General features: G+C 50.9%; 1 protein-coding gene across 2 annotated transcripts in view; it reads right to left on the bottom strand.

The window, feature by feature from the left end:
- Positions 1-784: 784 nt before the first annotated feature.
- Positions 785-13,825, bottom strand: part of PHF2 (PHD finger protein 2) — a 54,932-nt gene continuing 41,891 nt past the window's right edge. The window contains exons 14-22 of one of the 2 annotated variants that reach the window (XM_058812850.1): positions 13,578-13,696; positions 13,068-13,246; positions 12,788-12,861; positions 11,477-11,634; positions 6,894-7,171; positions 5,781-5,876; positions 4,767-4,876; positions 3,350-3,611; positions 785-1,825 (exon numbers count right to left, since the gene is read on the bottom strand). In XM_058812850.1, coding sequence (XP_058668833.1) covers positions 1,737-1,825; positions 3,350-3,611; positions 4,767-4,876; positions 5,781-5,876; positions 6,894-7,171; positions 11,477-11,634; positions 12,788-12,861; positions 13,068-13,246; positions 13,578-13,696 — 1,365 coding nt within the window. In that variant the 3' untranslated portion in view covers positions 785-1,736. The remainder of the gene's footprint in view (positions 1,826-3,349; positions 3,612-4,766; positions 4,877-5,780; positions 5,877-6,893; positions 7,172-11,476; positions 11,635-12,787; positions 12,862-13,067; positions 13,247-13,577; positions 13,697-13,825) is intronic. The other variant, XM_058812851.1, reaches the window with a different exon arrangement.

The raw sequence follows: 13,825 nt of genomic DNA, 5'->3' as shown, positions 1-13,825 counted from the left end.
GGCGAGGCTACTCTCCGACGGGCCCCGTTTTCCCGGCTGCGGCTGTTTCTGAACTGTGAACTCCCCCAGCTGGCGATAGCTCGATATCGCCGGCAGCCAGCGCAGCCCGCCCGGAATGTCCCTGCTGGACGGGCTGCGAGGATTGCCCCAAAGCCGCGGAGCCGGGGACGAGCCCGGGGCTGCCCCTGGGGGCTGCTGCGGCCATCGGAGGGAACAGGGAACCGTGCAGGCTGCAGGGACCGGGCCGCTGCCAGCACAAGGTGTCCAAGAGCAGAGTGAGAGGTGGGAATGGCCTTGCATCAGCAAAGAGAAAAACGCAGGCTGTACGTGTCCCCGAAGGTCAGGAATAAATGGTGAGATGCTGCATGTTTCAGTGAGCACAGAGAAGGGGAAAGGCTGGAGCACCTGGTGACCCCCAAAAGGGAGGAGGCAGAGGGAAATAGGCGTGTGTGCTTGTCCATGGGAGGTGGATGATGGGCTGGGCAGTGGGTGGACACCTTTGGGTGGACCATGAGGTAGGTGTCTTACCGGGACACTCAAGACTATGCCAAACTGACCGGAGCTTCTCCTGGTAATGTAGCAAGCAAGTATGGGGTTGGGTGACAGATGGGGCAGTGGCAGCAGAGCCACCCCCTGTCTGTGCCAGCAGTGGGTCCCTGCTCGCTCCTTCACCCACCCTCAGGGACCCCTGCCTGCCTCCCCACCCCTCCTTCACCAACCCCACAAAAAGTCCAGGCCCAGGCAATTGTGTACAAAACCTGAAATAGTTTTACTTTGCTTTCTTTTTTTTTTCCTTTTTTTTCTTCTTTTTTTAAACTTTGCTCTAGATTTACTTAAGATTTTGTGAAGTCGATACAAGAGCATTTGATATGAATCGGTAAATAAAACACCGTCATAGATAGATAGCCACGATAAACTTTGTTAGAAATGTACATGTCGCGAAAAAATAATAATACTAAGAATAATAATCATAATCATAATAAAAAAAGCCGGCGCGACGCCCGGGCCGGCGCGGCCCTGTAGGCCCTGGTGGTGGCCCTGGTGGTGGCCCCGGTGGCCCTGGCACACGGCGGCAGGTGGCTCTGGTTTCCCGCAGGCGCCGCGCCCCAGTAATGTGTGTATATAAACAAAGCCCATAAGAAATGTACAAATATAAAAAGCTACAAACATTAATAAATTACGTCGTCACAAAACACGGAAACACTCCACAAGGTGCTAGTAAAATAACTGTCTCCCTCCTCGTACAAGAAGTTACGCAAAGAGCTGGTACCGGCGGGCAGCGCCCGGAGAGACCCTCCCCGTATAAAAACCCGGCGGTGGTTATTCCAAAAGCTATGTACAAGCTACATTCTAGGAAAAGGGGCCTGGCATGCGGCTGCGGCGGTGCCTGAGAAACGCGCCCGCCGCCTGGCCGCCCCACGCCTCGAGTCCCGCGCTCCCCTCCCGCCACGGGGCCTCGAGGCCTTCCCGCTCCGGGCCCGCGGCCGCCCGCCCTGCCCTGCCCGTGCGCCGGGCGGGACGAGGGGCCCGAGGCCGGAGCTGGAGCGGGGCCCGGCGCACTCCTCCGTGGCCGAGATTAGTATTAACTTTTTGCGGCTAGTCGCTCTCAGCACTCTGAGAAAGGACATCTATATTAAAAAATATTTATAGCAGGATTCTGTACAGTTTGACCGCTGAAAGTTAAAGGGATTCTTGTGGTGGTGGCCCAGAACTGGGTGGCAGTGTCCCCGGGGCCACTAGAGCAGCAGCTTCCCGTTCCGGTGGATCTTCAGGATCTTGCCGAGCCGCTGCTTGGCCGTGGCCATCCCCTTCTTCGTACGCTTCCCTGGAAGGACAGCAGGGCTGGGGTGAGGACCCACACCCACCCCACAGCACCCCACAGGCACAGACCCTCCAGCCGCCTCCTGCCTCCACAGCCCTGCAACCAGCCCTGCCCAGCACCCTCAAGGACACCCTCCAGCACCCCTCAGGAACGGCGCTGCTGGCCACAGGGCTTGGCTGGGAGCACAGCCCCTGGAGAGTCAGCCCTGCTGAGCCAGGGCACAGTGCACACCCATTCCCATGGACACATCCACACCTGCTCCGGGGAGGCACAGCCCTTCTGGGCACCCTCCTGCCCCCACAGCTCTGCTGGGCACCCTCCTGCCCCTGCAGTGCCAGCCCTGCTGCCCTGCACCCTCACCTGCCCTGGCTCACTGCTCATGGTCACCTGTTTGCCCGCAGGGTGACAGTCAAACCCAGCCCCACCAGTGCCATTCTGCTCCTCAGGGACAGGCTGCACACACACACACACACACACACACACACACACACACACACACAGAGACACATGCTCTACAGCTCTTCGCAGCTCCAGGCTCCTGGCTATCTCTCTGCCTTGAACCTGTTTCCCACCATTTCACCACAAAAGCACAATTCCAGGCAAATGCATTCTTTCCACTCCAGCCCTGCAGAGAGCCACAGGTACCACCAGCTCCTGGTAGGACCCCAGCCCCTACCACAGGCCACACACATCCTGCCCTATGGCCATCCAAGCTACCAGGTACTGTGTACTACCTCTAATCTGCTCCACTCGAATACAGGGAATTCAGGAAATATCTGCCACATTGCCTCACTTGTCACTGCGGCCTTTACCAGTGGGATCACACACAATTTTCATGCTACGCAGTGCCTGTCCCACACACCTGCCTCAGTTACACTTCCTGAGCCAAGTTCAAATGGAGAGCAGGAGGTCCCAGCCTAGACTCTGAGACCCTCAGCTTTCTCACACTTTCCCTATGACAGAAAGCAACCAACCTCTTCCTCTCTCCTGCCTTTGGTTGTAGTTGTGTTACTCCCAAGGTGTGATATTCCTCTGCTTCCTTGCAGCAACCCTCCAGAGAGATCTGCAGTGTGCCCTGCTCTACAAGTCCTGCAAGCACTGTCCTCAGCTACAGCCAGCACAGAGCTGGTGTACAGCAGCACCAACACCACAGTGCCTGCCCCAGCCCTGGGCAGAACAGCCTTCATGGATGCATCCTCCCCTGGCCATGGCTCCCGTGGCCAGGCTGTCTGGATGTGACCCTGCAGGTGCTCCTCCTGAGCTGGGGCCGGGCTGGGCAGCGCTCCTGCCAGGGACACCTCACAGCCTGCAGCCAAGAGCCCAGCACAGACACACTGCCTGGCCCTGCAGTGCCAGGACAGTCCCGGCCACGAGTCCTATCCCTGACCAGATCCGACTTGGATCCACACAGCTGCACCTGTGCGTGCCCACACCACACACTGCAGTGCAGGCCCTGCGGAAGGCTCGGGTTCCATGGCCCTTCACCCTTCCCCACTCCTGCACCACAAGCCAGGCGTTTCCTGGTACCTTTGGCGGAGGCATTGTTCTGCGAGGATGATGAGGGTCTCCTCTGTGTGAGGAAAACACCGGGTGCCATCGGCTGCGATCCCCTGTTAGGCTGGGCGACCCCAAAGGTGCTGGCCCCTGCAGTGTACTCGTGATCTGTGAGGCTGCTGGCCTGTGACTCCAGCTTCGGCTCGGGGGAGCTGCCTTCCTGAGCCGCTTTGCTTGCGTTGGGGGCTGACAGCTTCTTTTTGGTATTTTTTTTCTTCTTGCCTTTTTGTTCCTCCTTTAAAATGACAAAGATGAAGCTCAGATTAATCCCCAGAAGACCTTTAGCTAGGACAAGGGCCAGCGGTGTTGCTTAGGGTCCTGATACAACGACACGCCAGGAGTTGGCCACGGACAAGCGCTCGGGGGCTGCTCCACACGTCTGGCTCACAGCTGCACACACACGTTTGCCTCTCGTGCCTCTACATCCTCGCTCTGTGCGGGGCCTCCTCGTCCTTACACTGCGGCGAGCGGGAGCAGCGGGGCCGCACCGACACCGCCCTGGCACAGCAGCGTGGTCAGCATGGGCAAAGCTTTCCATCTTCCACAAAAACTGGCACCTCCTATCTTCGGGGATCTTCACACCCTTGCACAACAGCATGAAGGATATTAAACATCCCACTGATTCAGCCTCTGCTTCCTGCTAGGACACACACATCATCTCCTGGCCTGTAACTGCACCTGGACATGCACACTGGGATGGCAGAGGCCTGCTACTGCCCTGTGTCCCTTGTCTACTTTCAGTTCCTTCTTCTTGGAACCCTGCCATCATCCTTAAAGCTCTTCTACTCAATAGTCCACATCGCAGAAGCCCGAGGCCACCACAACCTGCATCTCCGCCAGCTCGCTGAGGTGCCTCACCAACCTCGCTCCAGCAGACCTTGTCACCTCAGCATCTCACCACGTCACCTTTACAGGGCTTCTCTGACCCCTTCAGAGACCAGACACTTACCAAACATCCAAACTGCTCCAGTTCCTTTCCTAAACTACCCTTTGCTCTCAGTTCACCAATCCTTTGGAAGCAAACCCTGACACTTCCCAGCAGCCAATCTGCACAGACAGGCAATCACACCAGTCAGGCTCTCAGGTACACATCAAATACACTCCTTTGAGGCAGCCTTCTCCTGTTCTATTCCAGTAGCCATTCTCAACCCCCCACCCCATCCTTCCCTATGCTTTTCTCTGTCCCTTGCTACCCTGTGCCATGCTCAGGTATGTTGTGACACCGCTGGGCTTGGATCCCGTTTATTTCCCTGAGACTGCAGAGCCTCATGTCACCGGCAGGACCAAACAGTAGGCAGGGCTGGCACAGCACCAGGCTCGAGCACAGCTCTGCTGCTGGGGACAGGGCTCTGCTTTCCTGACAGCTCCTACTCCCCAGGCAGCCTCTCACCTGCTGCGACAGCTTGGCGGCGGCGGCGGCGAGTCCCGTTTCGATGGAGGCGACTCTCGTGCCTTCTCGCACCGGTCTGTCCTGCCGGGGCACCGAGGGGCCAACCCGTGCTGCAGGGAGAGCAGAGGCAGGTGAGGGGCAGGAATGTGCCCGAGGGAGCAGCACAGCCACCACAGGGCAGCGGGCTCTACCCTGCCCAGCCAGGAGAGATGGGGACAGCCTCTGCCCTTCCCTTCCCCAGGGACCAGTGAGGGCACGAGAGCCAGCGGCCCCCGGGCACGGTGGCACGGGCAGAAGCTGCTGATAGAGACGGCACGCAGCTGAGCAGCTCCACAGCCACCTGAAGCCAAAGCCACGCAGGTTTGTGCCCACATCCTGGATGATGAGAGTTATCTCCAAAGCACTGTGCTCACCTGCAGCTGCAGGAGAACATGCAGGGCCACAAGCTGATGAGAGCACACATGGGCTGCTTGTCACACACAGCACACACAGAGCATGCCCTGCCCGTGGGCCACAGGGGTCAAAGGGGTCTAGGGGCCCTCTTGCCTGTCACTGCCCCTGGTGAGCTCCAACAAACCCAGGGCAGACCAAATCCTTCCAGGTCATGAGCTTCGGCTGAACCTGGAGGAAACTATTCCTGCTCTCTCTCCTGGAGGAGACTATTCCTGACTTATTGCCACAGTCAACACCTGAAATCCACAGCAACTCAGCTGTCCAGGGCTTGATTCACTGTTACACCACCGCTAAGGTGGCAACCAAATGATCTATGACTAAGAGTGTGAGGAAAAATTAAACCAACCAAGGAATTACTTTCTCCTGCCAGCCGATTGCAGGAGGAAGGCTAAAACTGCTTGCCAGGAATGCCAGTGCCTGGATCACCTCCCACTGCCCTGGAAAGGGTTAAACTTTGCATGATAAAGAAGTCACTAATCGTGTGTTACAGTTTCCACACTCTTTGAAAAATTTAGAGATTTGCATGACTTAGCCTGGGCAGAACAGACCACACCAACTTACCCGTGGGACTGTAAGGGGCATCATCTGAACTTTTCCTTTTCTTTGATCGGGACTTGAATACTGGATTATCTTCATCTGATTCGAGAGAAGGGTAAACTACAGTAGGAAACAAAGGCAAGAGTTTCAGTTTAGGAAACAGCTCTACCCTGCACAGAGGACCCTTGCTCTGTCCAGGTGCAGTGACCACAGTCATCACAGATAGATAGATGTCTATCTGTGATATCTATAGATATCATCCATAGATAGATGATCTCCACAAGTGTCACTGAGCACTTCTGTCACAGCTGTGACACTCTGGGGACTTTCCTGTGCTCTCATCCACACATTAGTGTTGGGAGCTGCTGTCATTAAACTGTGACTGGCTCTCTGTATTCCTCTATAATCACAGAATATCCTGAGCTGCAAGGGAGCCACAAGAATCATCGAGACCAACTTGGCTGCCCAGTGAAGCTATGGCTGCTCCATCACTGCAAGTGTCCAAGGCCAGGCTGGACAGGGCTTGGAGCAACCTCATCTAGTGGAAAGTGTCCCTGCCCATGGCAGAGGGTGGAACTAGACGGCCCTTAAAGGTCCCTTTCAACCTAAACCACTCTATGATTCCACAATAATTATGGCAGAACTGATGTAACTGCTGTAAACTGTCTTTGTGTCCATTTCTGCTGCAGATGCTTGCCTTCTCTGCCAAAACTCCAAACAGCATTAGATCCCTTTTCCATGTACAAATTCAACTTCTCACTCCTCTCAGCTGGAGGTTTAATTGCTACTGTGCAGACAAGGACATTTCTGTCACAAGTAGCAGTACCTGACCCACATTTCTGGGACAGTCCCCCATTTCTGGGTTGACTGCTGCAGTTTTGGGGCTCTCCATGTTTCTTGAGAGTTTCTCATTGTGCCATGCCTCAAATCCAGCCTGCCTGGGTGGCTGTGTGACCCTGGGCTCTGCAGCCAGTCTGCTGCCCCATGTGTTTGCTCCCTTTGGTGTGCAGGTCCCTGTTCCCCGTGCAGCTGATCCCAGGGTGGCAGAGCAGGAGGGAGCACCCAGGAGCAAAGGGACATTCAGCAAGAGGCACAGGTGTGTCCCAGGCACAGCCTCACTCTGCTCCCCTTACTCACCATAATCCGAGTCCTTAAAACAGGCATCCAAGTGGTCCTGGTCCTCGTCGTAGTCCTCGATGTCGATGCTGTTCTTTGTGCTTTTCTTCAGCAGCCGCTTCCCAGCGGTTTTGCTGCCACCACCACCAGTTTTCTTCAAGTTTTGTGTGGAGAGGGAGTTGTTCTTCGCCTGATGGGTGCCCCACGACGTCTGCAGGCAGGACTCCGAGGCCTGGAGGTTTGCCATGGAGAGCATGCCCTGGATGGCTTCCTGCGTGCTGGGGGAGGCAGGCGGCTGGCTGTGGGGCACAGGGAGAGATGCCAGAGCACTCAGTGATTCCAGAAACACCAACCCCTCACAGGCAGCTTGCTCCTGCCAGGCAGTTGTGCTAGGAGAGACCCCCTGATTCCTCTGAGTAGCTGCACATACCACAAGAGCCAGTGGGAAATTGTATGGGACAGCAATAGCACAAAGAGCACCTCAGATGTGGGGGGATGGCCCAGGAGCCAGGGAGACGTGGGCAGGTCCCTGGGGCTGTCAGCACTCTGGGCAGAGCTCAGGAAACTTCCCAAAGCCCACAGCAGAATCCCTGACAGAGCAGTGTCTCTATACCAACTATCATCATCATCCTCCTCCTTCTCCTCCTCCTCACCATCACCTTTAAACATCTATCTATCTATCTATCCATCTATCTATCTATCTATCTATCTATCTATCTATCTATCTATCCATCCATCCATCCATCTATCCATCTCACCTATCTATCTTTAATAATGTTATTTTTCTGTACTAGCAAATCATCCTCCTCCTCATCATCATATTTTAATAGTATTATTTATAATCTACACTATCAGCTTCTGTAAAAGGAGAGCTTATGCATCAGCACTGGTGGGGAATGTCGTGGGGGGCTCTACTCAAAACTGCCTGGAAGTTTTTGGTCCCAGTTCACATCATGGGCTGTCACCACTCCAGGAGCTGCTGGAAATTAATTCTGAGACTGGCAGAACACATCATTCAGTATTTACAGAAGTTTGGAGTTTGGCAAGTAGTGAAATGCAAAAAAATATTACTTTTTATATAACTGTAGAAATATTATTGTTGTGGCAATAATATTTGTAGAGTTATACATTTGTTGTGCAATAGAAGCCACAAACGTACAAGAAAATTAACAGCACCATGTCACTTTCTCCTACTTGAGCTCAATCTGGGCTCTGAATAGAGTAATGTACAAAACCATAAGGGAAGTTTCTGGGCACTAATGGCATTTAGTCATAATCCTGAAAATGAGTTAAGACTTATTCACAAGTCAACAAACAGAAGAACATCAAAAACCTTATTTAGGAAAGAGCCATTTAAATCCCTCCGATATCATGCCTTCTCCTCTGCCTTCTCCCTGGCAAAGAAATATTTTGCAACATCTACAAGGAATTATCATATTTTCTTCCAGCCTTTTCCCCTGAACTGTTTTTTCAAACACTGGACTCTCAAAACACTGCAAACAGACCATCAAATACTGACCACTAAATGGGAAAATCAGAGAGGAACTGCCTTAAGCAACACAAACTTCAAGAAATAAAGAGTGGGATATGATCAAAACCGGTGGTTCTGAGACTCAAACACCAACCTGAAGAGGGGGAAATGTCTCAGAGCTGCACATGGGGCAGAGTGTTTCTCATTAGGGCATGTGCTCTGGAGTGCTTCCATCAGGAGTATTTCAGCTTTCTAATCCAAAAAAAATTCAAGAAGACGCAGGAAGCAATTTTGAAGCTCTGGAAGAACCATATCCCCTTTCTGTAGCTTCAGCAATGATTTTTTTAAAAACCACATTTATGAAAGTAAACTGTCAGTGAGTTACAATTCTGGCTTAGAAAAACATTTTAAAAGAGCATTGGAGCAGGAACAAAGTGCTTCTGTCCCTGCTGTATGCCCACAGCCGTCTCCAAACACGCAGGAGGTGGCACTGGGGGATAGCCCAGAGCTGCCTCCAGCCCAGCAGCCTTGCTGTCCTGTGTGGGGCTGACAGCTGCTCTTGTGGGGGTACAGGGCACTCTGACAGACATGCTGGCAGCACTCTGTGCCTTCACCTTGCCTGTGGCAGCCCTGGGGTGGCAGCAGCCCCAGGGCAGCGCCCGTCCCCTGTGCTGGCACTGCTGCGGCCCCACCTGGAATCCTGGGGCCACTTTGGGGCTCCTCGTGACAAGAGGGACATTGAGGGGCTGGAGCGTGCCCAGACAAGGGAGCAGACCTGGAGAAGGGGCTGGAGCACCAGGAGTGGCTGAGGGAGATGGGGAAGGGGCTCAGTCTGAGAAAAGGAGGCTCGGGGAGACTGTGGTAGCCAGGTTTGCCATTCTGTCCCTGGCATGTGCCAGAGCAGCTGGAGCAGGAAAACAGCTGTGCTGGGGACAGGAACAAGCACTGATGGACTCAGGTTTTACCTCCTCAGTGAGCAGGGCACAGGAGTGATCCCAGCACCCTCCATCATGCAGGACATTGTGCAGGGAGCCAGTGCCATGCTCTTCACCACCAACTCTGCCACTGCCATCTCTCTCATCCTCTCTAGGCAGATCATCTCCTTCCTTCCATCAGCAGTTACTGAGTCTCCTACTTGTATCCTCATATTTAGAAACTGAACTTATAATATTTCAGAAGAGTATTACTGGTTGAGCAGTGGCTGTGGGGAAGTCACTTTAACAATTTCAAGCACAAACCCAGCGTTTTCTTCCATTTTTGAGTCAGACCTGGACACGAGTAATTTTTCTCTTTTCAAGATCAGGTGACGACCAGCCCTACAAGCTTTTTGCATATTCCCTTTCAGTTCTTTCAGCCCGTTCCCACCCTCACAGCAGCCTTTCTGCAGGAGCCCTGTCCTTCCCTCTCCAGTCTTGCTGACACACACAGTTGAGCTGCGGCTCAGGTAATGCCATCAGGGCCTCTGGGGTAGCCAGCTGCTAGTGACAGCTCAGTATTTTACAGAATAAGGCTTGCCATGGTTCAGATAAGGCCACTATCACAAAGAGCCCTGACCTGGGAACCCAGCACTGGTCTGACAAGGGTGCAGGCACTGGCTGCTTGTGTGGGAGGAGATCCCACAGTGACATAAGGTTGCACACAGCACCCACAATGTACACATACAGATCTATAAATACCCACATTCCCTACCCCTCATCTGCCCTGCAAGCAGAGGAAGGTGGGAATTGTTCCTGAGAGTCAGACATGACCACGCTGGCCCCATGCTGTGACACAGTGTGTTTGCACATCGCGTTTCTTCCGCTTCGTTTTCAAAAAGACCACGTTATGGCCATTGGGAAAGCCAAGCCTAATTATGAAATGGAACACAGCAATTACATTTACTAGGGGCTTTTTCCAATCAGGATGCAGCACACACTGCCAAAAGCCAGTGTTTATCCCAGAGCCAGCATTGATATGACACATTCCCACTGAACCACCCCACACAGAGCAGTAACTCAGCCGAGTCTGGGGTGGGACTTTGATTCCAGAAACCACAGAGCCTCCCAACACCCTGGCTACAGCACCCAGGCTGAGGGGGGAAAGCAAAGGCCTGAGTTTAACCTCTGTTCTGGTTTAACCCCTTGCAGACAGCAAAACACACCCTGAGCAAGGCAGACAATTGTCAAGAACCATTTTAAAGCATGCAGTGAGCTGTGTTATCCGTAGAATGGCCAGCAGTGTACACAGGGCCAAGGAAGATTTCTTTGAGTTCTTATAATAGTTGAAAATTTTCCTTTTTTTATAGCAAACTTCCAGTATGGGAGTTTTATTAACCCAGCAACTTTATGACAGTGTCAGACACACCTAATTACTTTTTGATGTGTCTAATCACCTGCTAAAATGTAACTGTAACATCAACACAAACACTCATCCCATTATGGACCATAATGCAGAATGGAAAAGGAATTCACAGGGATGGTCAAGCAGACAAGTGTCAATGTGATTATTTCTTTCCACTGCTCATTGTTTGGATCACTGAAGGATCTGGTGCTGTACCTTACTGGCCATAGCCCAAAACATCCAGTGTCACTTTCCACATTCCACATCAGACACCACTCAGCCCAGGCAGACACTTCCATTTCAGGTACAGAAATAGGCACAAAAGAGTGTGCTTTTTTCCCCAAGCCTTATTTTTTGGTGGGAAGAAGAATGATAACCAAGGGAGGGAGGGAGGTTAGGGAGAGCAGACAGTTTCCCATATCCTTCTTTCAAACACTTGGCATTTGTGGCACCTTAGAGTTCCTTATGGGAGAAATGCCATTTAGATAACTTTAGTACAATATCACTACATTAAACACCTTAATTCCCACCCTCAAGCTGCAGTCACTGAACTCTTTCCTTCTTTTGAATTATTCATCTAATACAGCATTATTGCTAAAACTGATCTTCAGCATCTACAGATGTGAAATGCTCTGTTCAAATTATACCACCAAAATCTTTCCTCCCTCTCCCTCCAGATCACAGGATAAAGGAAAAGTTTGCTTACTGGAGAAAAAGCAGTTACCAAGCTGCAAAATTCATTCTGACTCACACACAACCACAAAAGGGCAATTTTGTTCACAGGTAAGAGGGAAAAGCATCCCCTGGTGCATACCTGTTGGTGTTATACTCTAAACCCCCAACTTCCTTGCTTGCCTGCAAAAGGTCAAGAATTCCTGCTGAACTTCCACTCTCTTTCTTTACTTTGGAATTGCGTCCTGGCTTTGCTTCTGTGTCAATGTGAAGCAAATCTTCATCTGATGAGTCCTCACTCTGCAAAAACAAGGAAAGGGCTAAAAAAGGTGGAAACTCACTGAGCTGGTCCCCAAGAACAGCACAGTGATTTCTGCAGCCTGCTGCTCCTCCAAAGACACAGGCCTAGCCTTTGGAATTTGCTTTCTTTAAACAAAACAAAACAAAAAAAAAAAAAAAAAAAAGAGAAAAACCAAGTACATGGTAAAAATCCATTTCCTTGTAGCCTGAAGGCATGGTAAGTTTTTCTTTTCCCGTCCAAAGCTCTGAGATCTCATCCTGTTCATGGGCTCTATTCCCTTTACCAGCGGTGTTTCCATCCCCACAGCAGCAGAGTGGGAGGATTCCCCAGGCAGAGGAAAGGGAGAGACATGTAGAGCAGTGTCATGTTAGGCAGAGGAATGGGACAGACATGTAGAGCAGTGCCATGTTAGGCAGAGGAATGGGACAGACATGTAGAGCAGTGTCATGTTAGGTTCTGGGAGGGAGCTGCCCACATCTGGCCCTCTCTCTGGGGCTCAGATTTCTAGGCACTGTAGTTTGGTGCCTAAGAACACAAGTTCTCCCCAATTCCTGCCCTGCTTTCAGGCTGCTGCAGCACCAGCCCCTCTTGCTGTGGGTGCCAGTCCTGTCTCCAGCTCTCCTTAGGCTCCTGCACAGCCCCAGCCCTCAGGTACTGACTCACACAGAGGTCTGTACTTCCCCCTGAATGTCCCAGACACAAACCAGGGTGAAAGGAACTCCTTAGTACTGAAGGCCAAACACTTTGGTCATATTTGGTTCTGTCTTAACAAACTATTTTGCTTTTTCTGACTTATTCTGGTATTATGAATTTGTATTAACCACAGTTGGGCAAAACGTTTCATTTCCATGTACTTTGATTTGCAGCACTGAGCTTCAGACACAGGGCACACTGACACCTGGGCTGTGCCACGCTGCAGGTGAGCTCCAGCCAGGCTCTCTGACTCTGCAGGGGCTGGGCTGGGCTCACCTGGGCTAGCAGGGCTCTGGAGTCAGCCCATGACGGGCACAGGGGCTCTGCCAATGGCACAAAGCAAACACTTGAGTTGCTACATGACAGGAAGAAAATGACAGAATGGTCTGGGTTGGAAAGGACCTTAAAGAACCTCATGTTCTAGGAGTGTCTCCTTGTGGAGGTACAGGAACCTCATACCTTGTATGGTACCGACTCCACCTTTGGCTTCTTGACAGGAGTGTGATGCAGGGCTTCCTTTTTATCTGACAAAACTGAACAAATAAAAAGAAACAAAAAGTCATGGGTTTTTTCCCTTCAAAAACCAGCCCTACTGTTCCACTCACATTTGACTGATAGGTAAGACATGGCTTTCTTTATTCTAAATCACACAGATTTTAAAGATGATATTGATTGTTTTGGACAATCACCACCTAAGACTTGGTTGAGCAGATAAAGATAAACCAGGAAATATCCTTACAGGGCAGTTCTCTTTTTGCAGTGTTTTTCTTTCTTCTGATTGGAAACTCATCAATTTTTAGTTCACCATCATCTGACACATATTCATATTCATCCCGTACAGGTTTGGCTTTGTCCTCTTTAAAATTCTGCAGTGACCCAAACACGCTGGTATTCAGATGAGTTTTGACTCCCTTTGAACTGAAAAAAATATTTACAAATCAGTAACACTCTGAGTAGAAAACAGCTTGTGACTTGACAGACAATGAGTATCTCTGTGCAGAAATCTCAGTCAAACTGAATTCCTTCAGGGGAATTCCAAATCAACTGGAATAATTTTGCAAACACATCTCTGAATGTACTATTTATATCTCAAAATAGGACTCTGACTAGAGCACTAGAAGTTTTAATGAGAGGGTATTTTCTGCATTGACCAGAAAGGCAGGTTTTCATCATCTTGTATAAAAAAATATAAACAATGAACTTTCAATTTCCTTTTCCAGTTGATGTGTGTTGTCATATTTTTACTTACCCAAGCAACTTCTTATTAGAGAAAGAGAATGTGAATTTGTTGTCTTTATTTCCTGACAAAGGCGTCTTTTCCGATTTGTGTTCCTCTTCCATTTTTAGAAGTGAATCAGGTTTGCTGTTCTGAAAGGCAAAAGACCAAAGCAAAATAAATAAATCAGTTAAATGAGTCCTTTATGTTTCAGCATCCCAGGTACCCTCAGAATCTAACCTGTTCAATTTTCCTTTATTAAAAACCCTATCAAATTTTCC

This window comes from Ammospiza caudacuta, chromosome 12 (assembly GCF_027887145.1).
Source record: "Ammospiza caudacuta isolate bAmmCau1 chromosome 12, bAmmCau1.pri, whole genome shotgun sequence".
NCBI classification, from domain to species: Eukaryota; Metazoa; Chordata; class Aves; order Passeriformes; family Passerellidae; genus Ammospiza; species Ammospiza caudacuta.
The sequence above is the reverse complement of the archived record's forward strand: the minus strand, read 5'-3'. Positions and strand labels throughout refer to the sequence as shown.